At 39.5% G+C, this 26,078-nt stretch overlaps 1 protein-coding gene across 4 annotated transcripts in view; it reads left to right on the forward strand.

Moving 5' to 3' along the window:
• The first annotated feature begins 47 nt into the window (after positions 1 to 47).
• pcdh19 (protocadherin 19) overlaps positions 48 to 26,078 on the forward strand; it is a 54,686-nt gene continuing 28,655 nt past the window's right edge. The window contains exons 1-2 of one of the 4 annotated variants that reach the window (XM_026280877.1): positions 48 to 3,316; positions 6,584 to 6,716. In XM_026280877.1, coding sequence (XP_026136662.1) covers positions 1,170 to 3,316; positions 6,584 to 6,716 — 2,280 coding nt within the window. In that variant the 5' untranslated portion in view covers positions 48 to 1,169. Of the gene's footprint in view, positions 3,317 to 6,583; positions 6,930 to 26,078 lie in introns of all 4 variants that reach the window. The other 3 variants (XM_026280879.1, XM_026280875.1, XM_026280876.1) reach the window with 3 other exon arrangements.

Here is a 26,078-nt window from a genome sequence, read left to right on the forward strand (position 1 = left end):
AATCCAGCTCTCCAGTGTAACCTCTGATTGGCTGTGGGGACTGCGGGTCCTGAGACTGAGCGCGAGACACTGAGCTGTGCATTCGACAGTATGCGTTGAAGATGCGCGCCGTGCGTTTACCTCAGTGAGCCACATTTAAGAACTATATCAAGAACTATTTCGTTTCATCCAGAGGCTGGATATTTCAAACCGGACGCTTTTATTAGGGCGAGAAGAGCACAGCTTGCAGCAAATGCTTGATTTTTCTTCACTGATCTTCTCTCAGTGCTTTATACGGATTTAGTTTCTTTCTTTCTGGACTAAGGCCAGCTGAAATACCTTCATATAAGAAACGTATGCTTGTTGAGAGAAATCTTCAGTGGACAAGGCACCCACTTCTTGCTCGACTGGGGATATCAGTGAATTGTGGACTAGACTGATATTTAAATATTGGTTTGCCATATTGTTCCAGTTTCAAAGACTGGACTGACTCTTTTTTTCCTGAAATCGGAATCTGTCGTTTCAGTTGGATATGTGCATGGACATAAATGCGGATCAAGGAGGAGACATCCTAACTTCACATCATTATATGGATTGATTGAGTATGAACAATGTTTTAAACTCAATTTCAGGCAAGTAGCTATTCGTCACGAATCATGATACCGAGAGCAAATATTTTTGAATTGGATCCTTCCTTCCATTCATTCACAAGTTGAGGACCTTCCAGCGGACATTTAGCCTGCATTTTTACTGATTTTTTTTTTCTATTTCTTTTTTCTCACTGGCTCAAAATGGTCGGTTTACATCTCGGTTACCCTGAATTACGCAAATGTTAATGTTGAAGCCATGTTTTTCTCGCACAATGTTTTCACATTCTCTATATGAAGAATCATTCACCAGGTTTCTTCGGGAAAAAAAAAAATTCCCAAAAGAATAATGCAATGGGTGGCCTGATAAGATTTCGATAAAGTAAATGGAAGTTATCAACTGCGTAATCAGCAGGGTAATTCAGATGAATTTCATCGCAGACATAAACATTTTCGTTCACTTTAAAGGATGCCTACCAGACTGTGATTTTATTCCTTTGACTTATTGGGAGTTTTTTGTACATCCGACCGAACGTGCATAAGTTTAAATGTTAATAAAAAATCATGCAAATGAGCGTGTGAAGGCAGACATCAACAGGTATAATGCATTCCAAGGACATGGATTTCGTACAAATGTTTCTCTGCTTTCTCTTGTGCTGGACTGGAGTAGATGCCGTTTACAATTTGAAATACACCGTGGAAGAAGAGCTGCGTGCAGGCACAAAGATAGCCAATGTGACAGCGGACGCTAAAAATGCGGGTTTTGCACTGGGAAACCGACAGCCTTATTTGCGGGTCATCTCCAATTCCGAGCCGCGATGGGTCAATCTGAGCCCCGCCGGACTGCTCATCACAAAGCAAAAAATTGATCGGGACGCTGTTTGCCGACAGACACCGAAGTGTTTTATTTCGTTGGAGGTGATGTCAAACTCGATGGAGATCTGCGTGATTAAAATTGAGATTATCGACGTGAACGACAACGCGCCCCGCTTCCCCACCAGCCACATTGACATAGAAATCTCGGAAAACGCCGCTCCCGGTACCAGATTTCCCCTAGAGGGGGCAAGCGATCCGGACTCCGGGAGCAACGGCATTCAGACGTACACAATAACCCCTAATGATATTTTCGGTCTTGAGATTAAGACGAGGGGGGACGGGTCCAAAATCGCAGAACTTGTGGTGGAAAAGACTTTAGACAGAGAGACGCAGTCTCGGTACACGTTTGAACTCACCGCAGAGGATGGCGGAGACCCCCCAAAGTCTGGAACCGTGCAACTTAACATCAAAGTCATTGACTCGAACGATAACAACCCCATTTTCGATGAGCCAGTGTACACTGTTAACGTGCTGGAGAATTCTCCCATTAACACCTTAGTCATAGATTTAAACGCCACAGACCCAGACGAAGGAACCAATGGCGAGGTGGTCTACTCGTTCATAAACTTCGTGTCCAACCTGACCAAACAGATATTTAAAATCGACCCCAGAACAGGCGTGATAACAGTGAATGGCGTTTTGGACCACGAGGAATTGCCCGTCCACGAAATTGACGTACAAGCCAAAGATCTGGGTCCAAATTCAATCCCTGCCCATTGCAAAGTGATTGTTAATGTAATCGACATCAACGACAACGCGCCAGAAATCAAACTGTTGTCAGAAAACAGCGAGATGGTAGAGGTGAGCGAGAACGCTCCTCTCGGATATGTAATAGCTCTGGTGAGAGTCTCAGACAATGATTCCGGAGCGAATGGAAAAGTGCAGTGCAGACTGCAGGGCAATGTGCCTTTTAGACTCAACGAGTTTGAGAGCTTCTCCACCTTACTTGTTGATGGCCGTCTGGATAGGGAGCAGAGAGACACGTACAATTTAACCATTCTAGCCGAGGACAGCGGGTACCCCCCGCTTAGAAGTTCGAAATCTTTCGCAGTTAAAGTAACGGATGAAAACGACAACCCCCCGTATTTCACCAAGCCACACTATCAAGCCATGGTCCTCGAAAATAACGTCCCAGGTGCGTTTCTGCTGGCGGTGTCCGCCAGGGACCCAGACCTGGGCATGAACGGCACCGTGTCCTACGAGATCATCAAATCGGAGGTGCGGGGCATGTCTGTGGAATCTTACGTGACCGTGAACTCAAACGGCGAAATATACGGCGTTAGGGCTTTTAATCACGAAGATACGCGGACCTTTGAGTTCAAAGTCTCCGCGAAGGATGGGGGAGATCCACCTTTGACCAGCAACGCCACCGTGCGCATTGTTGTACTGGATGTAAATGACAACACACCTGTGATGACCACCCCGCCCCTGGTGAACGGCACCGCGGAGGTGTCCATTCCTAAAAACGCTGGAGTTGGTTATTTGGTTACACAAATAAAAGCCGATGATTACGATGAGGGGGAAAACGGAAGGTTAACGTATTCAATTTCAGAAGGCGACATGGCATACTTTGAAATAGACCAGATAAACGGCGAGGTGCGAACCACAAAGACGTTTGGAGAGAATGCGAAACCATCCTATCAAATAACCGTGGTGGCGCACGACCACGGCCAAACCTCTCTGTCTGCCTCTGCCTATATTGTCATTTATCTCTCTCCTGATCTCAATGCACAGGAGCAAATCGGACCCGTCAACCTGTCTCTCATTTTCATCATTGCCCTGGGCTCTATTGCAGTCATCCTGTTTGTCACAATGATCTTTGTGGCAGTCAAGTGCAAAAGGGATAACAAGGAAATCCGAACATACAACTGCAGGTACCCAAACAATTGTTGACACATCTGTTTAAAGTTAAACACAGCTAGTTCAGTGTGCGAATTATTCACAGACCTTTCAGAGGGGTAACCACAAAACGAGCTAGAATCAAGAAAAATGGGCAACCATAAAAATCGTATTGCGCTAAACACTTGCTCACGAGCATAAATTGCTTTGGCCTGAGGTGGTAACCATAGCAACAGTAGGTTACTCGAGGTCTCAATGGTATGGTCAGTATGTAATATAGGCAAGACATAAGTAGGCCTACTGTTTGTTGTATCACATTTAACATGAATAACTTATTAGTATTTACATATCATGAAAACAGTAACAACAAAAAGGTTTTCTCAGTCATTTGAAGTAACTGACAGTTAGCTACAGTAGTTAGCTGCGCCAAAGAACAATTTTTGTTACGAGACAGACTAACCTCCAGTAACTGTGCCTCAACAATTACTGACAGAAATCCCCCAACATTGTTTTAGAGAAAATATTAAATTGTGGCTTAATGTAATAATATATAGGGCTAAAAATATTGTAGTTTTTACTTGTGGATATTTTAGGCCTTACATACCTCACCAACCCTCCCATAATTCGCACCCTGGTCTAGTTATCAAGCATATCATTTTAATGAATTAATTTTTTTTTTACCATACAATGTATTTAGCATACAATGATTAAGCAATAAGGACAGAGCATGTTTGATGTGTATCTTGGCTGTGTACGCGCTGTGTCTTCAACTGTGCATGTGCTTCGGGCCTTGCCCTGCTTGTTGCAATTGCTGATAACAGAAGCAAGCATAACAGGAGATCATTACACTTGTTTATTGTGATTATTATGCATACACTATTTTAAATATTACTAAAAAGATTACATATATTCACAAATTATGATGATATATATGGAGGCCCTTACATGAGCTTTAAATAAATATCATGATACTAACAAAAAATCTGATGTACTGTAATAGCATAACAAAACAAATATTTTACACCACAGGAAATGTCACAATAATTTGACATTTTTATTTGATTTGGAGTTTTCAGAGTTTCAGTTCAGCTGTCTTTATCATAATCCAGATCAAAGTGGCAGAAGGAAAACAGATCAATCTTAAATTTAATAGTTTTTTTTTATTTTTACTTTGATATTGCCATGAAAAAGTACACAAGCTTATGATAGAGTCATCTAAAAATGGAAATTAACAATTGCTTGATGTCTGATTCCTCAAACACACTCTGCATTAAGACAAGTGTTTGCATAAATTATTGGTGTAATTTTATGACCTTTAGGTCCTCTCTCAAATTTAAGCTAATCAAAATAGAAAATATTGACTTGTTGCTCAAATCTGTAGATTTCATACATGATTTGGCAACATATTATGGTTGTGATCGTAGAGGTCACTAAATCAAAAACAATAGCCAGGCCAAGGCAACCAAATATTACTGTCAACGATCACACTATCATGAAAATAATTACACTCATAAAAGGTAAATCATGCAAATGTATAGCACGGTAATAGTCTTTGACACATGGTGTGTAGTGGAGAATATTATTTTGTTAATCTACTGTAGTATGAATACTTATCAATCTGTAACATTGGCCACTGTGTTGATTTCCCTCTGCTACATTACCACTCAACATTTCCATATAAATTGCTTTTGCAAATTTAACCTGAAACCATTACCATAATTTTACCTCAAATTGTTTTTGACGTTTCTGTCTGTCTAATGCAACAGCACACGGTAAATGATCCATCTTAACAGAGACGTATGTAAGTGAACATTTTCAAGAAGGCCGCATTGTGTTCACGATGGTTAGGCATATCTACCTCGCCGTGATCGGAAGATGGTAAGAGATGGCCTGTGTTTAGATTGCTGTCGTTAACATTTATTTTCCTCTCCAGATAGAAACCTGATGGAGGCTTTCAGCTCTCCCAACAGGGGGTTAGTGAGAGTGCTTGATACGGTTTTCCTCAGCTGTGCTCACTGACTCTCCTTTCTGGCTCATCTGAGATTCTTTGGATTGTCTTGACTGTGGCGAGAGCCAAATACATATGACCAAACAGACCATAGAGACATGTTTATTAACACAGTAAAAAAAAAAAAGACTCTGTTGCTGTTGCAATTTACAGAACAAAAACAAATGGTTTTAACAACACAGACAACGTCAACGACATCCAATAATATCAAATTATGATAATTAACATCGTACTGTACATATATAGGGCCTTTCTTAAGTAACCAATCTAAGTCTCTTCTCACATATTTGCAATCTGCTTTGTCACTAACTCTTTAATGAAAGAAACAACCTCACAATTCCTTCAATGTCATAATAGTACATTTTTTCTACCATCTATTATGCACGTCTTGTAATGCCTAACTAATTTTCTGTGCTTTAACTCACGTAAAAAAAAAAATATAAATAAATAAAAAAGCTTTTAGTTGCCTCCCTAAAAAGATAAGGTCCCGCACCGTTATCATTTTCCGAGCCAGAAAAAAGTAAGGAGCAGGGAGACACAGCCTGCATCCAAATGAAAAGCACAGAAAGAGGAGCTTTGTGTTGGGCAGGCAGAGCGAGCGTCCTATTAAGCCCATGCCGTACGTTAGGGCGAATGTGTGCCCTTCAGAGGACATAAAAAGAAATAAGTGTAAGATTGTTTCAGGCTATAAGATCTAATGATCCTCATGGGAAAAAGCGAGAGGGGTCAGTGGGGAATAGCTAAGACAAAGATTGTTTACTACACTGACTTTCCTTATAAACACTCAAGTTTTAGTTTAGATTGCAACCCAAGCATCATTTGGGGCAAGACCTCAGAGTTTCTCATTTACTGTGATTAGAATCAAAACCCTCAAATCAAGTTAGCAGTAGCCACAGAGCGTAGCTCAGAGAATTGAGATTCACAACCCACCTGCCAGCGGGCTTGTGTGTAACACAAGCGAAAAAAAGCAGACAAAAGCGGGCCTTACTTTGAATATTATTACTTATGCTCGCAATGACGCTTGATATCATGTGTCGCTGTGTGTGCTTCTGTGGTTTGGCATGTTTGCATTGTGTATATGTGTTTGTGACAAGTCGAGCCGCCGAGCATGGAAATGCAAACAAATGAGGGACGTCGGCTCCATTGGCGGCTGGAGGTCGCTCGAATGTGGCCGCTCTCTCTTGTGCCGCCATTGAATATGGGTCTGGCACCTCAGCCCGAGCCAGGCCAGGACCTGGCGCCGGCTGTGCATGCAGTGAGGAATGCTGAGCACTGCTTTATTGAGTCTGTTCAGTTTCTTGTACCTGCGCAGGGTGGCGGAGTACTCCTACGGCAACCAGAAGAAGTCCAGCAAGAAGAAGAAGCTGAGCAAGAACGACATCCGGCTGGTGCCACGGGACGTGGAGGAGACGGACAAGATGAATGTGGTGAGTTGCTCGTCTCTCACCTCTTCGCTCAACTACTTCGACTACCACCAGCAGACTCTGCCGCTGGGCTGCAGGCGCTCCGAGAGCACCTTCCTCAACGTGGAGAACCAGAACTCCAGGAATGCCGCACCAAACCATGGCTACCACCATACCTTCACAGGGCAGGGCCCTCAGCAGCCTGACCTCATCATCAACGGCATGCCGCTGCCTGAGGTGAGATTTGCTCCAGTCTGCTCCATCCTTCAGCCTGCCACGGCTACCAGCGGCAAGGGAGGGTGGGGTCTAGGGAAAACCATCATAGATAGCGGTTACTTTTACTGGAATTTGGGTGATTTGTGGTTGCTGTTCTTTTTTCTACAAGATAGGAAAGTGGAAATACTCTATAGTTTTTTTTAACTAAGCCTTTAATGGTTCTTACATATCCATACTTACATGCATAATTTGTCATTTTTAAAACCTAGTTAAAGGAATAGGTGTATTAAAAAAGTGAGCAAGCCATCACTGGACAGTTGCCAAAGTGGATTATTTGGCCACCTCTGTTTCTGCACTCTCTTTTGCATGCTGAGCAAAAGAGCTGTAGCCTGAACATCTGCCAAATGCACTGACCTGGCTAATCGTTAGCGCTGCATGTAATTTTAGGTGCAACCATTGAAAACAATCATTGCCGAAACAACAATTTGCACCTAAATTCTCAGTCTCCATAGGTGGCATGCAGTGGCTTGTGATGGATTTCTGAAATGTAAAGGCAAAGTTGCTTTATCATGATGAAAGGGTAATCATCAGTGACATAATCAACCAGTGGCAATGACAAAGTAGGCTCTATATAAACATTTTATAATGCATCTTATTTTTTATGATAAACATGTTTCAGATTTTGCAAGATAATGATTTATCGTTTGGAAAATTAGATGGGTCATGAAAATTTAGTATTTTGTTTATTTATTTAGTACTGTCCTGATTAAGCTCTCAAAATACAATTATTCTTTACAAATTTCAGAAGAGATTCTATGAATAATAAAACAGATTATTACACAAATTATTCTTAGTTCTTATGACAGTGCAGCTTCCTCAATGAAGAGGTACTCATTGTTGTGAAGGATGATTGGTTTCACTTATTATTTATCCCTTTGGAAAATAAAATAAATGTGTACTTTGAATACAGTATACGAATACGAATTGGGTCACCATACTTGGCTGAATGTCACGTCACTCACTTTGAATAAAAGCACCAGCCAAGGGTATAAATGTAAATGTGTAAACATCTTACACAAATTATGAAGGGCAATATTAAATAATAAAGACATAACATATATTGCAAGGAGTAGGCAAACTTGTGCACTCAACTGTAGCGAGTGGTACAGCTGTTTGAATTGTCGGGTGGAGCACAGCACACATAAGGAGTTTCACATCTGGCTAGATGAGATGTAAAATTCTCACTGATCCATTGATTGGCTGATCCAGCACTCTCCGTCGTTTGCAAAGCCTGTGGAAATCAATGAAACACAGTTAATAAAGCGCTAATATATTTAAGATGTCACCAGATGCTCAAAACCGTACTGGAGATATTTAGAATTTAGAATCCAACTAGTGGAGGAATATTCAGACAGAAACCATCAACTAGGTCAGACTACACAGAGGTTAACACAAGACTTAAAGCTGCATGCTGGCTGGACAAAGGAATTACGGTGTGTAACACAAAAATGTAGTAGCTAGGCATGGTAGCGTAATCCTTTAATAAAACTACCTAAGCAGCAGGATTAAAGAACATCTATTTTTCTCAACTGATGAAAAGACAAAGAATTAACGGAGGGGGGGTGGCGTGGGCTGAATAAGCTTGTAGATTGAGTGTGGTAGTACAGTGAACTATAATGCAAAGCTTTGTTGTTTCAATGCAGCATTAGAAGAGACAGAGAGAGAGAGAGAGAGAGAGAGAGAGAGAGAGCTAGACAGTGTATATATGCATCTTAATGTCAGATGTCTGGGCCCAGCACATTTTCCAATTTCATGTAGGCCAGTGATTGGCTTGATAAAGGTGTGGGTTTATTTGTATGCTGGTTTCATCATGCGCAGCGCTCCACCTGACATTGACAAATATCTCATTGACCACATTTCTGCATATTTTTTCACCAGAGGCCAAAGATGGTGCTGAATACAGTTGGCCATATCCTTTCCCCTGTGGTGTGACATTTACAAAATACAGTGGCTTCCCATTCAACATGCTGTATATGAAAGATGTTGTTCGTATAATTACACATCCATTTATGTGGGGCACAATCAAATATTGCAGCTGTTAAATGACCGATAATAGCTCTGTCATGCATTACGAGTCTGGGCTTGGAAGCGTTTGACTCTACAAGTCAGGGTTTCCCAGAGGTCTGCCGAGGACACACTGGTTGGTACACAGTTGTGATTAACCGCGCATCGCCTTGCCCTGAAATCTCAAAGCCTGAAGGCTGTTTTCCGGCATTTCATGAATCAGACATGATTTTGAGATGTGGTTTGTTTGTTTACTTTACAGTCCCAGTTGGAGTTTATACTCAGAAAATGTATGTTTGGAAGAGTGCTGTGCCAATTTTTCCAGCAGGAGAAGAAATATTGCATAGTTTTAATTAAAATTACACGCTGCCGGCTTATTGATAATGAAACTAATCTGATAATCTAGATAGTGGATGCACACATCATTTCATCCTACTGATAGCATGCTTTTGAAAGGCACAGTGTGCTTTTTTTGTGAACAGCACAACAGCAGTGAAAGATACACCTTTTATCTACATCCACCAGCGAACCAGACACATAATAAGGCTGAAAACTATTGTCCAAGATTAATATTTATTTATTTAGCAGACTGTTATTGATTTACAAATAATACAGATTCCTATAATATGAGAAATTATGCAGTACAAAGAATTGCTACAAAAAAAAAAAAAAAAAAAAAAAAAAAAAAAAAAAAAAAAAAACGTGTTAAAGATAAAAGATGAGTAGTTTTGGGGTTAAAATATACTTTTTTAAAAATCTATTTATTATTGCAGATAATAATGTATGTCAGAAATAACAGGTTCAGCAGCATAGAATATGCAACATTTACAATTCATTGACTCAGCCTCCGATACTAATGGATGTAAAATGTTTTAGAGACACCAGTTTATGTAGCTTATTAATGCTAATGTAAAGTCATTTATTAGTGCTAATGTGCTGCAAAACATGCGGGATAGAGGATGAAAGATGCTTAAGACAAGAACTAATAAAAATATTTATGAAAAAATGTATTCATTTACTTATAGAATATAAAATATATAAAGTGATAACAGTAATTTGTGTTTCAAGGCTCTTGGTAAGCTCTGTGTTTATGACACTGACTCTCTGGAGATGGTTCTGTGGTGCCAGTCTCTGAGGAGCCAGACACATTTTCTTTTTCAGAAAGCCATGTGGTTAACCTGTCTTTGGTTGTCTCCAAAATAAAGTTCAGGCCATAATAGAGATGCGGCTCTCTAGCTGATTATACAAGATCAGTAGCGATTCTTACAGCATAAGCGTACATGACAGCCTGCTTGAACTAAAATGAGGCTTCGTTCCACCTGTGTCACTGGTAATAAGCTAAAATTCTACCAAGTATCGATCTGCTTGGAGAAAGCGTCCTGCTACTTTATGAGAATGTTAGAATTCTAATTTAGGAGAATGTAGTAAAAAAAAAAAGAAGTTGTTATTTTGCTATTTGTATTTTCTGTCAGAGAAAACCCCTCTCCAGTTTTGGAACAATAATTTAAGCACTGCTCGTCCAGATGCCAGCATTCTGTTACCGAAGAAATTAGCTTATAAATCCCAATGCTAGCATATGGTACTTAGAAACAGTTTAATATTTGAGATCAGCCTGTCAATAAGGATCTGTATATTTGATTAGTTTAATCTCTTATGTACCACAGTGATACAGACATATAAACATGAGAGTAGACCTTTTTATTATAATGAAGTAAAGCTATGCGTTGATGTTATGTAGCCCTGTTCTCCAGGGTGTCAAACTAATCTGTAGCATATCTATCATGCACTTATAGCTTGACAATAAGGCTTCTCTGCATGAGACACATTTCCATGTCACTTTGTGTACAGAAAGCAAAGTCACTTTGTGTATAGAAAGCATACACATTCGCTTCATATGCTGCCAATCATTTCAGCCACTTAGGGCTATGTCTAATGTTTAGACTCCATTTCTGAAGAGTGGCTGTTGAATACATTAGCCCTTATTAATGTAATTAAACCTTTGTTGGTGAACTTTTTGTTTACCAAACCCTCAGATTTGCCAGAGCTACATTATCTGTTGTTTGCATACCACTTGTTGCAGTTATCATTTTTTCCCCATGTTTGCCCCGCAGTCCTAAAACGGCACGCAAGAATTTTAATTCCTTCTCCATCATTCGTTGTTTTGTAGCACAAAATAGCTTTTTAAAAACCATTTGTTTCACCTATCAGGTCAGGGTTTTAAAAAATGGTTTGACTTAGCTGAACTGCTGGGTTTTTGAGTTTCTCTGACTTTCGTCAGACTGAGCCAATTAATCATTCTAAATCCCATACACGATAAGGTAAAGGCCACAGCATGCTGCCTCCCTGAAGGGCTTTCAGAAAGCTTCACTGAACTGGGCTTGCTCTGATGAAGAACTTGGATTTAGCCACTTTCAGTTAGGTGGGGAATTAATAAACAGAAAGAAAGAAAATAAAAAAGAAGTTCAGAAAAACAACACAGACTGCCAACTACACCTAAACTTGTAATATTTTTATTAACTTGAGCTTTCCCGTTCTTTCTTTTATATTATGTGCCAAAGAGCAAAATAGACAGTTCGTGAGATAGAGCAGGAAGAAAAAAGGATAAGGAAGTGAGAGATACGCCTTATCTCAAGTACCTTGCGATGCGTTCTGATTGGATTCTGGCAGATGAAGATGGGAGTTTTCAAAGAAGGTTATATTTGTAAGCCACAGACTCTGCTGGCATTCTGCCTTCAAGAGTCGCCTACTAACAGGAACATTTCCCGATCTAATAAAAGGGCCACAGTTCCATTATAGTACGAATGTTCAATCGTTTGCTGAACTCTGACGTTCAAGTGAGGCATTATTAGAGCAATATAGTCGAGCAAACTCATTCTCTTTAAACTGTTTTACTGTAGGCTGCAGATGAGGCATTCCGAGCCTCATCTATAATGAGAAAAAACCCTAATGTTATCTTTGTGGCTCCAGTCATGAGCAGACATAAGTGCGTCAGAATGCCCAACTTTCATATAACGTCCACTTTCAAATTATTTAAGACAAAATAAGACAACGTATTATCACCAGTTAGGAAGAGAGGCCATAATAAGAAAACATTTATTTTATATTTAAATTAAATAATGCTACACATTTTTGTATATACTGGTGCAGTAAAACCTTAGAATCCACATTTTAGGATAAGGTATCTCTATTAAATATTTTACAGTACCTGAAAATATAAAGTAATTCCATCACATTTAGATTAGTTATCCTTTAAAAAACATCAGAAGAAATGACTAAAAATTATTAAATAAATCAATTAATGAATGAAAGAAAGTGAGAGAGTGAGTGAGCAAGAGGGAGTGCATTTTTTAAAAAAGAAGTATGTGTATTGATTATCTGGAGTGGTTATAAAAGCATATTTTATAGTTTTTTTTTTCAGTGTTTCTCAAACAATTCTATTCATTCTTTGTACATGACTGAATTGTTATTATATATATTAAGATCCTGTATACATTCATGTTTGGACTTTTGAAATTAGCTTTGCAGGTTTACTTAAAAAAAAATAATAAAAAAAAAAACAGTTGGAAGAGAACAGAATCTTTTTCACACTCTTGCAAAGTAACACATAATGTGTGATATCACTTAGATCAGGGCGACAAGATGGAACCTGTGAAAAGGACTTCTGATGGAAAAGTAGCTGGCCAGATACAGATACAGTTGAGACCCACAAGAGAGGAAAATAACTTTATAAATGATTTTCTCTCTCTCTTAGCCTCATCTCTCATTAACACAGATTTAGCTGCCAGCACTGAAAATGCCTGTGGTTAAATTAATAGGATAGGAAAGGTCGGCCTACATTCTCTAACACAAGGCATTGCCACAGGGAATGACGAACAGGCAACTTTCTACATGAGTTTTCAGAATACTAGTGTAGTGAATGCTAGACCAATGTGCAATATTCCCAGTTACATCTGTAGCACAATGAACTGTGACAAACCATGTAGAAAGTTGTATGTGTATGTGGACTGTCCTGAGCGAATAAAGAAAAGAAAATACGAAAAAAAATCCTAGTGGGTGAAATTCAAACTGGTGGGTTGTATGTGTTTGTACAAACTATCAGATTTGTGTGAGCAGATGTCCTTCCAAATATTTTTATACCTACTTGCCAATTAAACTATCAGGGGATCTGCACATGGATAGACCTTTTAGGGAAATTGAATATCTATTTAACTCTCTGTTTTTCACGTTCAGTAATTTGCATCACAGTTTAAACTGTGTTGTCTGAATATAGTGGGAGGCTATAAATATGCATAAGTACAGAGGTGGAACGTGCTTTTATAGAACATAGGGCTGGGGATCGATTTAGATGTCTCCATTTGATTCGATATCAATTAACAAGCTCTCCATTTGAATCTCGACTTTATTTTTATTTTTTTTATTACATTCAGTAAATATAGGTTTAATACAAATGCTTTTGATGTTACAAATGGTGAATTTATAAAAAGAAATTAAGAGCCACAGGCCTGTATTTTAAACTTTTTTTTTTGGTACAGGTTTTTTTTAAACAATAATAGGGCCATATAAAACGTTCCTATTAATTTTTCTGGTAATCAGATGAAGGCATAAAACAATTGAATTTATCCTAATCAAATGAAAAGCCCTTTTATTTTTTGGCAAACAAAGTACTGCACAACAGAGGTTTACTGTTAAAATTAAAATGATAACAAATGTGATTATTCCTTTAAGAATAAATATTTATTAATAATAATTATTATTATTAATAGTAGTAGTAGCATTGTTTTATATCTTAAGACTGCTAAATAGTAATATATTTTGACAGTTCCTTCATTTTAAAATTAAACTTTTATTTTAACGGGTTGCCATGAGGAACTTGCAGCTGCTGTGTATGTGATATGACGGTAGTTTTGTCAGATTAAACGGTAAAATGCTAATGAAGTGACTGGAGCTGATATTCATGTATTAATAACAGCATAGTGAGACGACAGAGGCTGAAAACACCACAAGCGTGGTCTGCACTTTACTAAACAAAACAGTGCATTGCACCATCCGCCATTCATTCATTGCAGAAATTATGCCGCCTTTATGCGTGATATCAAATACTTCTGCAGATTTGTAGTATTATTATAGAATTTTACCTTAGCATTGCAAATCACGCATATTGCCTTGTTCTTGGTTCTTGTCAACAGTATTTCCGTCACGATTAGTACTGAATGAGTGACAGGCTTTCTGTTGCAACATTGCGCAAGGTAAATAAGAGGGTGACATTTAGTGGAGAAGACTAATGAAAAGATTCACATTAATCAGATCTTCTTTTAAATGTTTCCTGAAATAACTACTGGAAAAGATCGATTCATGGCTTTTGAGAATCGATATCAAATCGACGGCATTTAAAAAAATGATGAATCGACTTTTTTTTTTTTTTGCCCTAAACATGTTCCTTAGATAGTAAAAACACAAAATGTAGTGTATTCATTTGTATTTAACCATCAACTGATGGCTAGTTACTCTGGGTGTTTACAGGATGTTCCCTAACCCTAGTAGTAAAAAAAAAATCAGAAGGTATTGGACATTCTTGTGGCATTATGACAAGAAAAGAAAGAACAGCCATTATATATATTGTTTTCCAAAGCTATAATCTCAGACAAACACAGAGTGACCTTTTGAAGGGGCCGAACTGGATTTATTTTTCTACGTTTCTTTTCACTTTAAATTGATCTTTCAGTACCAGGGACTGCATGCATTATCATAAATTGGATAAATGAAAAATTAAAGTTAAAAATGAAAGTTTACCATAACACCTCCTAGCTCTTTTATCTCCAAAGTTTTATACAAAAGCCTGGCGCAGTTTGTTAGAATGCGTGATATTGCTTTTTCAGTTGGTTTTTGCTCCTTTATTTTCACAGATTATTATCAGAACATGTAATTGTTTACGTATTGATCTGCGCTTGCCTCACTTTTCAGCGTCTAATACAAACTTCTGATGTATTGAGTCAATTACATATCAAGAACTCCTCCTTATTACTTGCCTCTGCTTTTCTTCCATTTATGAAAGGAAAAAAAAGTCTCTCTTGAGAGAAATTGCATCATATATCTGCTGAGATTAATTTCCGCATTCACTGGGTTTACAAGAACAAGAATAACCAGCCCCTTTGTGGGTCTATTGGCAACTTGGTTATTTGTCTTGGTAGGCAGGGAGGGTGTGCTGAGTGTGTGGTGAGGTGGCTTAATGAACAGCAAGATTGTTGGCAGGCAGGCACGTATAGCTGTAGCACTGAGAAAACAGCAGGCCAACATAATTGTGCATTGTTCAGCCATAGAACAGGAGGCAGAGCATGTAATGAGCTGTAGCACCCGCTCACGTCTTTCCTAATGGGCTATGACCAGGTTCATCCTTCCAGGGGCCTTAGCCACTCCAATCATTGCTTTCGCCCATTCCCCCTCGACTTTCTTTTTCAAAGACCCCAGTATCCCCATCTTCCTTGCACTCACTTTTGGCTGTTCTTTGTTTGGTTTTCTTGAAAGAAATAAACTCATATAGGTTTGGAATGACATGAGAGCGAGTAAATAAAAGCGTTGATATGGGCCAATGAGAATCTTGGAAACAAAGTTGAAGTTTAGTAAGAAATATGTTGATGTTATTTGTAAGATGCTGTGAGATTTTTCCTCTGGCTTGTTTGCATTTTGATTGCTCAAACCTCCTGCATAAATGGGATTCCAGTAGGCCTACTTCACAGATTTTTCTTTTTTTTTTTTTCTTTTACCTGAAACCCTCAGATACGCAGAGCCAAAAGCGCTTGAAAACCTAACAGACCAAAATAAACATCAGCTAGTGAAAAGCCCCTGAAATTGAATGTCTATAATTCAATACAAAATGCAAAAAGATTTTAAGCCACCCTTTTTTCAGAGCCCACTCCGCAAGGCACAAAAGGAAGTTTGCTTTGACTCCCTCGTCACGTCCAGCGTTTGATGTCCTGCAGCCAGAGAGCCAAAGTTAATGAATGAGATCGGTGTGTTCTGATTTGCTGCTCTGTTTCTGGGCACTGTGCTCTCAGCAGGGGCTGCAGCCTCTCTAACCACATTCTGACAAGACAGCTGCTCTGAAAAAGAAAACGATGAAGAATGTGAGCGAACATCAGATTGGAGTCGCACGTGGTTAAGGAGTCTTGCTCCATGACTGTAATGATACAGATTTAATTTGTCCTTGGGGGTGCAGGTCACTCCAAAGACGTGCGTTCAGCGGGCTAAACTTTTGAGATGTCGTTAGCCTAAAGCGAACTGACAGAGCCCGTTATAGTGACAAAAAGCCACAAAAAACACCCCCCGAATGCACGAGTTGATCTGTCACAAATATCACTGGAGGGGGTGGTGTGCGGAGGGGTGTTATTCTCTGTTGGTCTCTTGTTTATTATGTCTTGGGTGTTTCATATAACAAATGGAGAGAGACAGTTTTCTCTCAGGGGTTCTTAGCTTCTCCCCACAGAGCGTGATTAATTGTTATTGTGGTCTATTTTTATGTCGAGTCCTGAAATACGAAGGTGCAAGAGAGGTAGCTTGACAATGTAGCTCGGGGCTCCCGCTGACAGTGTTTGCTTTATGGTATTTTCATATTTTATGGCCCCTGCTGATTTAGTTACTTCAAAACATTGCTCGCCATTAGACAGAACACAGGTTCTTGCGAGCCCTTCCTTCCATCGATAGCCCTGCGGTCCTGCGCATGTTTTATAGACGTGCTATTGCACCGTCGACAAGCACGGCTGACAGATTAGGGGACATCGGAGAGACTCTCAGGACTCTGTTTCATCTGTTCATGTCTTAATAATGATTACTCGACAGGCTTAAGACCAGATTTGACCTTCTTGTGCCCGAGACAACTCACCCTGGTTTACAAGGTTTGGCTTCTAGAATGACCAGGCTGCCAGGTTGGAGAATTTGAGACCATGGGCAGGCAACCTCTTACATATAGTAGAGAGATGTTACCTGGGTGCTGCTTACAGGGCTGGATAGGGAAAGAGAGAGAGACAGGGAGTGTTTCTAATTATAACACTCCAGTCACAGTGCTGTGGTGGGCTGTAGCTTGCATGAGCAACCGCAGAAAGCTGACTTTTGGTTTAATTTGGAAGACTAGCAATAATCCAGGCTAAATCTCTTAAAGCTGCAGCTTCCCCTCTGTCGGATTAAGGGGCAGTCTTAAAAGGATAAGAGCTGCTTATCAGTGCTTCCCTCAACACTTCCTAGTGACTTTCAAAAAGGTGTATATATGAAACTGGTTCCAGTCAGATAATGTGGCCATTTATTAGCGATTATGTGTCACCCAGAATACGTAGACATGAAAGCTGAAACTACTGAGATCATGTAATATCGGTGTGAATAAGTAAAACAAGTGGTAGCGAGCTAATAAATCATAAGGCGGGAAAACACAGTATGCTAGGAAGCTTAAAGCAGTTTTCTGTTAAACAACAGATTTGTTTGAAACTCTAAATTTCCTCTAAATATAAATCCTTTTCCATTGGTCACGTATAATCTCCGCCTTAGACGTCATGCCCACGGACCATTGGCTGAACGTCTGATGCATACGGCACACAAAAGTGGAAATATTGGATTGGTTGAATTATACAGGATTTCCTGGAGACACGTGTGTCGCATTCTTTAACGTTCTTTAAAAGATGCTGTGGCGCCAAACTCCTCTCATGAAAGAAGAAAGCCGTCGTGTTTAAAACTCACTAAAGTATATGTGAAATATTTAAAGTTCGCAGCACAGAAGTTTATTTTAACAGATTTATTGTGGCGACATTTCCGCGCCGAAAACAAACTGTGATTGGTTGTTTGGCATGACGGCCTTGGACAAAGAAAGTTGCCATGGATTCCAGACCTTCAGCCGTCAGTATTTTATTCTTTGTATAATCTAGCCTCAGTAGGACATGTTTTATCTCTTTGTTACTATTTAGACAACATATATTTTACTATATCAAATTCTTAAAAGGATAACCATTTTTAGTTTACCTTCATGTTGTTCCAAAGCTTTATGACTTTCTTTCTTCTCTGAAAAACAAAAATCTGTCACCCTTTTAGCACATTTAAAACACAAACCGTTGACCAAAATGATGTACAATTAAACAAATAATACTTCACTAGTATAGTTTCAGAAGCTACATCTACACCATCTACAGTGAAGTGATTTGAATTTTTTAGAATGTTTTATTCCTCTAAAACTAAATCAATGGACCTAATTTATCTAATTTATGGACCAAAAGCAATTTGAGTCCAAATGAGTCCCTTTAACTACCCTAAAAAATAAAGTCTGTTAATTTTATTATAGATATACATTTATCTCAGTTTTTCATTAAACCCACATTTCATTTCTAAATACTAAGGCAACACAATAAAGCCCTGAAAGGTGTGTTTTGGAATACAGAGGTTTTGTAAAATAATCCTTTTCATAAACCCAGACACAACTGTTTTGCTATGCCTTTATTTATTTCTTATTTATTTATTTTATTCAAGGGAATGGACTGACAAGTGAATTGACAGGACTGCATATGTACACCCTTTCAGTTTTCACTTTGAATACAATTCTTATTCGGAATGATGGCAAGATGGCTGGAAGTTTTATTTACCCGCTTGATGTAACACCGCAAAGCAAACATTTGTAAAGTGGATAACTCTTAGATCTGGAAGGAAGTTGGTGAACAAAGGCTGCGGTTGTCATTACTTGAATTATTTATCTTCTTTTTTTTCTTTTTCTCTTTTTTTTATTTCACAGCAGTGAGGCACAGAGCAAAATGCGAATGCATCCAAAATGAGCCTGTTTGTCTAAAGCGTTGTTAATGAAGTGTTACTTTTTTCTTTTTTGTTTTTGCCTGTCTCATTGTGAGGGCTGCTAGGGCAACAAGCACTAATGCAGCACGTCAGGATACGTGTTGTTTGAAATTGCATGAAAGCGAGAAGCTGCCATGTGTCTCACGGGGGTAAAGAGCGAGAGAAATAGGACTCCGCAGGGGCAGAGGCAGAGAGAGCACAACCTTTTTTGGTCTAGAAAGCGAGTATCCAGTGGGGAGAGAATCTCTCAGGGAGCAATGCAAAAATAGAGGTGCGTGTGTGTAGATTCTTGTTTACAAGGTGACACCTTTTTAACCTCCTATTAACTGCATGCTCCAGAGAGCATCTGTTCTCCACTGGGAGAGGGACGTCACTTGATTCTTTCCCTCTGAATTCACCTTAAAGTTACTTTTTTCTGGGTGTTATTAACAAAGAATCCAGCCGTACTAACCGATGTGTACAGGTTTTCATAAGAACACCTATCAATGTACAAGAAATCCATATGGTCAGAAATCACTACGTATTGGTTTTGTACGAACAAAAGGAGAGATAAATGTTCTCTCTCTCTGTCTTTAGACTCGATAGTCTCACTGTTTTGTTTAAGCTGACCTCGGCTCGAGTCTAACTAATGATCTCTATTAAAGTGGGCCTGTTAACCAGGACAGTAATTATGTCGCATTTATCTGAGGGGCTGTTTGCCAGTCTTGGCAGGTTTGTCAAGCCACACTCCCAGTATGGGAACTATGATGCTAGACAGTTGATTGTGATAATTATAATGAGAACAATAGAGAGAATAACAAGGATTCTACTCATTAAAAAGTAAAAATCAGCTTCATTTAGCATATTAGTTCAGTGTGTTGGCATAACCGGACAAAACTTGAATGGTTTTGTGGAGTGTTTTTAAATAAGAGATGGACTTTGAAGACAAATACAGTCAAAGAATGAAACAGCATATTTTGTGTCAATAATTACCTGAGCGTAAACTACTAAAATCTCCATCAAATTCCCCCGTAGATGTTACAACTCCATTTTAAAACTCTCATTTTCAAAAAATGTCTTAAATTGCTTATTAACCTACAGCCTGGGACCCCAGGTGTCAGATCTCCTCTGTTTCTGCTAATCAGGGGAAGTGCTATTTTTCAAAGCTTGAACTGAACAAAATTGGAGCTGTTGGAGAACTCTTAGGTTGGCATTATTCTCGTGTAATGAGTGTAAGAGAGCCCAATTATTCCACTTGCCATCAAAACAGAGGAAGATTAACTCTTCTCCACTTTGACACTCTCCAGCAGTACTATCTTTTTATAGATGTTCGCACTCTTGATCTGTCTATGCTGCACTGATGTTATTTCTTTTTTTTTTTTTTGACGCAACCTCTGCGTGTGCACATGTGTGTGGCTTTCCTGTGCTTTTTTTAGTGCTCAATAGCTTTATCAATGAGCTTTATCTGCCACCTGAACAAAAACAAAAAGACAATCCTGCAGCTCCTCATGCAGAATGGCTATGACTTGTCATCCTTCTCTGGAGAGTGGCATTAAAATGCTAAATTAGAGATACAGCCACGCTGCGCATATGGAGGGGGAACATTTTTGCCCAAGCTTAGCTTGAATCCCAGTTAAGTGTTGGGTTTTGAAGCTTAAATTGTCCAACTGCAGAGGGATTTCACCACTTTGCTTTTGAAAAAATGTCTTGTAGATTAAATGGAAAGGCCACAGCCGGAGCCCTCTGAATAAATAAAAAGAGTCCAGCTCTATAGGATATCACATTTTCTATCAGCCTGCACAAACCAGAATTGGCTGCTAATCAGGAGGAGCCGAATAACAAGAGATTAATAAAATGACTCACCACAAACACAAACGTGCACAATCTGAATCTGAACAGTCACACAGTCAAGCTTTAGATATGTTGGGTTCTCAAAATACATAGACGCACACCCACATAAACCTAGACGGCTTTGATAAGAGACAATTACCACGCATCCTTTACGGTGCAAGCCAAATGATTTCAGCTCTTTATTTCGAGGAAGTCATGGTGAAGATAGTTTAACTACAGTAGCTTAATGCCCAAATACAAGTGATCTTTATCTCTTTATCAGCAGGAATGCAGATGTTTGAACACATAATGGGTGATGCTCTGAGCCGTATGCTGTTGTTTTCTGTTTTTTTTTTTTTGTCCACGGCCCCTTTGCCATCCTCCCCCCAAACCTGTTTGGGTCTAAAGACAGTCTAATACAAATTAAATTAAAGAAAGTCTGCACAGATAATCCTGGTGTGTTTCAGCTGCTGTGGCCGCGTGGGGTCAAGCCCCGCAGCATCTGGCCCTCCTCGCCACAAGCTGCTCTGCTCTCTCTGGGAGCTGGAGCAGAGCAACACCCCTACTGGCCCACTTAGGAGTGTGTGTGTGTGCACGTGGTTGGGCCCAGGATGTGGGAATGTAAAACAAGGGTGTGAGCCTGTCAGCTCACATGTAAAGTGTCTCGCTGCAAATGTAGGTTTATTTGTTTGTACAGTGTTAAAGGAGTGTAGGGAAAGGGTGTTAAATAAGTGTCGCGATACAGTGGGGAGGAGGTTTTGAAGCAAATTGCTAATTGAAAATCCGAAGAAATGCATGCTCGAATTAGCCCCATATCTGCTGCCAGTCCCTCGTGTAACGAGAGGGGACGTTGTTGTGCGATGGTGATAGCAGACTGTCAGCACCCTGATTAACATCTGCTCATCGTTCTACAGATGAGCCACTGATGTGTGGCGAGGTAAAGCATCCCTCTCGATCTGATGCTGACAGCTGCTGAAAAAGGCCATTTCAAATATTAGAAGCAGATGTGTCTGGCGTGGCTAAATCTGAGCGCTAACTACTCTTACAGTATTGCATCATGAATTGTGCTGATTGGGTCAAGCTTGTTATGATTACAGTGGAGTTTTTATCCGCCCATCTGTCTGTTAGGGCATCACGGGACCGTCCAGCCACTACTACGTCTGTCGTCCAGCAGCGCGCAGTAAGTAGAAATGTGCAAAAGGGCATAAACTGCAACAGGCAGAGAGGTTGTTGCATTTGTGTTATTTATTTATTTATTTATTGCTAGAAAAAACAGAAAAAAAACCAACAACAACATTGTAATGATGTCGTCCTTAATAATGCTAGTAATAATAAAAATAAAAATGCATTTATAAATATCTATATTTTTTATTTTAATTATACAAATACATATTTAAAAGGTTAAAACATTTACTCACCCTTATATGCATTATGTTTTATCTGTGGAACACAAAAGAAGATTGACAAGAACTAAGACTCTAAAAAGCATTTAAATAAAAACAAAGCTGCACAACCTGCATTGGTTCATTTAACGATAGATGAAAAATCCTTATAATTATTAGATACTGGAAAGATAGAGAAGCTTGAGTCTTTCTAAGTGTCTAGACTGTGTGCTAACAGCTACATCATACCTGTGGAGCCTGGGATCCGAAGCCAAGAATTCGGTAAACATTGTTTGTTTGAATAAGTGGGGAAGGTTGGAAGGATTAGCAAAAGATGATGAAGTTCCGTCTGCACCCTACCGCACCGCTTCCTGTTTGCACATTGCATCACATTGCATCTCCACGCACGCCTTCTCATCTGTAAAGGATGTCAATAAGGAGATGTCAATAAGGAGGCTGGCTCAATCCATCTTAGAGAAGGGGGAAGAGAGAGATAAAAAGACACAGTGAGAAAGAGAAAGTGCACTTGAGGCAGAGACAGACAGTCAGTATATCCGGGGAGACTAAGAGTCTGTAATGAGTTGCTGCAAATTTCCATCCACAGGAGAAAAAAAATAAGCCTGGAAAGATGCTTTTGTGCCTTGTCATTGTAAAGAGAGGTGCCGTGCTATCAGCGGGGGAGGCGAATGGACTGAAAATGTAGGGGGGTGGGGGTGTTGGACCGTCTGTTAGACATCTCAGTACGCTGACAGATATTTGGGAGAACATACCCTGAGATACTATGTCATTATTTTGGATCAAAGTGTCAGGCGGATATATGATTTACACTCATAACAAAAGCAGCATCCACAATGGATGAGTCGGCACTCCCTGCTGGAGCCCAGTGCTGGATATTACACTGATGTAAAGGTGTTCACATCGCTCATCTCCACTCACGCCCGCCGAATGAGTCTCTGTGTGTATTAGTGAGTGTGTCTGTGTGGGAGAGAGAAACAGAAAGATGCATGACTATGGTGTAAAATGGCTCAATGGTGCTCATCCTGAGCTGTGAATATAACAGGCGAAGCACTCACTCTCTTCATGTTCAACAGTGCAGCTAGAGTTCTTTGGCATCCATCTATCTTTCTTTCATTCTATCTATAATGAGCAAACCTGTAATTTTAAGAATGAGCTAATTTAGCATCATAAAAAATGCTAGATGTAACAAACAATGCCATTTAAGGATTTAAATAAAAAATAGTGCGGTCAAACGATTAAAAACGTTTACATACTATATGTAGGCTATGTGTGCTGTGTATATTTATTGTGCAGGTTATGTTTATATATGAAATATATTTATTTATACACATATATTGTGCAAACAAAAACGTTTATGTTGTATGCGATTAATCGCGATTAATCATTTGATAACACTAATTAAAAGCTAGGTTAATCATTTGAAAATGACTTTATATTACGAATTTATGATATATTAAATTTTTTTTACACAATCCATTCAAAAGTTTGGGGTCAGAAATCAACGCTATCTATTCTCATTCAGCAGGGATACAATAAATTGATCAAAACAGTGACAGCAAAGGCTTTCTATTCATCAAAGAATTCTAAAAGAAATATATAGATATATATTAAGCAGCTGTTTTGCTGTAAGAAAACAAAGACTCTAACTGAATAACCTGTGCGTGTCACATCCATTTATGTAAAAGCCAGCGAAACAGCACCGGTTTGTATATACTGCTGTTATCTTGCATCAAGAAGACTCTCCTATTCCATCCCAGGTGAGGCCAGGTGGATATGAGGAGCCGCTTGAATGAAAGGAGTGAATGTCGTTAAGCCCAGGCATTTGAATTAGAATAACATCCCACTGGACTGACTTCTGCTAGTTGCAGCCATTTGAGTTTCATTAGTTTCTATGGCTAAATTGTCCTTTGAAAATGAAATGCGATAGTCAAGGCCCCCCACCCACGCACTACCACAATCACACACTCACACATACACCTTCTATTATGACCAGTCTGCTTCCTGTAAAACATCCAAGCAGATTGTGAATCTATGAAACGCACACACAGACACACACTGCGGGTTGAGAAGGATATCATAACGTCGAAAGAACTATTTATAGTGGACAGAGTATCTGATCAATTCCCAAACACCACAGGCCAACAACAACCCAAGTCTTCTTGTAAAAGAGAAATTACATACACATAGTACAGTAGATCAGAGAGTAGTGTCACATCAGGAATCCGGCCTTACATTAGCAAACAACACAAGAGTACGACACTCCTTGCTGAAATGCAGATATGCATGGTAGGAAAGGTTATTTAAATCTTATCATCATGCTAAAAGACAGAGTTCTGACATATGATGACTGTATGAATTATTAACATAGTTGCTATTAATGTATGCATAATTAATCACACACAAAATGAATGAAGCTAATAGATATGTAGATTGAGTCTTCTACAGGATCAAACAGAAGGGCATTTTCTTTCTCCCTTCTCGATTAACGGTGCAGCTGTTGATCTGGGAAAGACCCGTTCCTGCTTTCGTTGTTTATGAGAGCTTTGTGATTGTTTTCTTAAAGGAAATATATCTGCTACAGTTCGCAGGAAAAGCAACTCTGAATGAATGAGGTAGGGAAGCGTATTGTTTTCTCATTTGTAACACACTGTTTTGTCCCCACGGAGCACTGCTTTAGTTAGTTGAATAATGCGAAGAAGGGTATACAGATGTAACTGCAGGATGTCGACTTAAAAATTATTCCTTTACCTATTTTTTTTACAATTGTTTTTGGAAAAAACAAATCACTTTGGACCAACTAAGTAGAAAAAAAAAAAAAAAAAAACAGCCAGTTTTTAAAGCTCCAAAAGCGTTTACCCTTGGAAATGGTTCCCTTTCATAATAAGATGGATTTGAAACGGGCCAAATTGAGTTGAGTGTGAATTGACAGGTGATGAAGTGGAATGATCTCGAGGATATGGCAGCTTATTTGTCACATGGGCTCCCGTAGCGATTGATTCGTTATAATTTGTGTTTGTAGGTAGCCGGCCGCTATTAAACGTCAACAAGTCCTCATATTCATCACGGCTCCTGCCGAAGAGGCAGAAATAGAAAACGTAATCTCATCCCGATGCCAGGGCGAGCCTGAGGCACTCCTTCACCTCCATTTATACCGTCGAGCCTCCCTGAGGGCTCACACGGTCTGTACGAGAAGGGGGGGGGGATCTATAAACTAGCAGATGGCAGAGGATCTATGGGAAATTCTATAATCAGGGGTTGGCAACCTAACACCGGGCTATGGAGCGCCATGTTTCTCTGAGCTGGGGAAGGAAGGATAAATCCACTCCTACCAGGTGTGGAGATGACTCCGCGGTGGTCCGTCCCTGTCGTCATGGGTGCCATGCAGTTTAGAGATGCCATAGATCCACCAAAGAGATGGTGTAGTGAAAAGGGAAGGCTTTGAGAAGGTAGGAGACAAAAAACAATGGAAATAAAAGTAAAGGAAGTCATGCATGTCATAGAAAGAAGAAAGGGAAAGTATGTGATGTCTGTGAAGAGCGACTCCATGTTGAGATTGGCTTTCAGTGTGCTGGTGGGTGTGAGACTCCCCTGCTCCATTCACGCAGTCAAACGGTAAACACATAATTTCTATGCAGCCTCACTGCAGCACTACATTTGTAGACATATAGACATCTCCTAAGCCTCCGTGGAAAATGCCACCCTTGCTACAGGCTCATTTCTGCTGCTATCACTAAGCCCTGCTCAACAAAGCCTGTCTCCAGGTTTTTTTTTTTTTTTTTTTTGGTTAATGAGAAAATAGCTATGCGCTACCTGCCTTTGCCTCATGATAACCTCTCTTCAGTAAGCTCCTTGTGGACGGAGGTAAATAAACAACAGGACTCATTATGAGTACCAATTTCCTCCCAGCACTCTGGGGACTGTGTAAATAAGCCTTAAGATGACTGAAGATTCAGCTTCCAAATAACACCGAGTACAGATCTCCTGTTAAATTGAGTAAATGGAATGGTTTTATTTTAATTGAGGTCCTTCATATTGCTTTTCTTTTAGTTCATGTAATACATATTGCTTTTTTTTTTTTTTA

Source organism: Carassius auratus, chromosome 14 (assembly GCF_003368295.1).
Source record: "Carassius auratus strain Wakin chromosome 14, ASM336829v1, whole genome shotgun sequence".
Classification (NCBI taxonomy): Eukaryota; Metazoa; Chordata; class Actinopteri; order Cypriniformes; family Cyprinidae; genus Carassius; species Carassius auratus.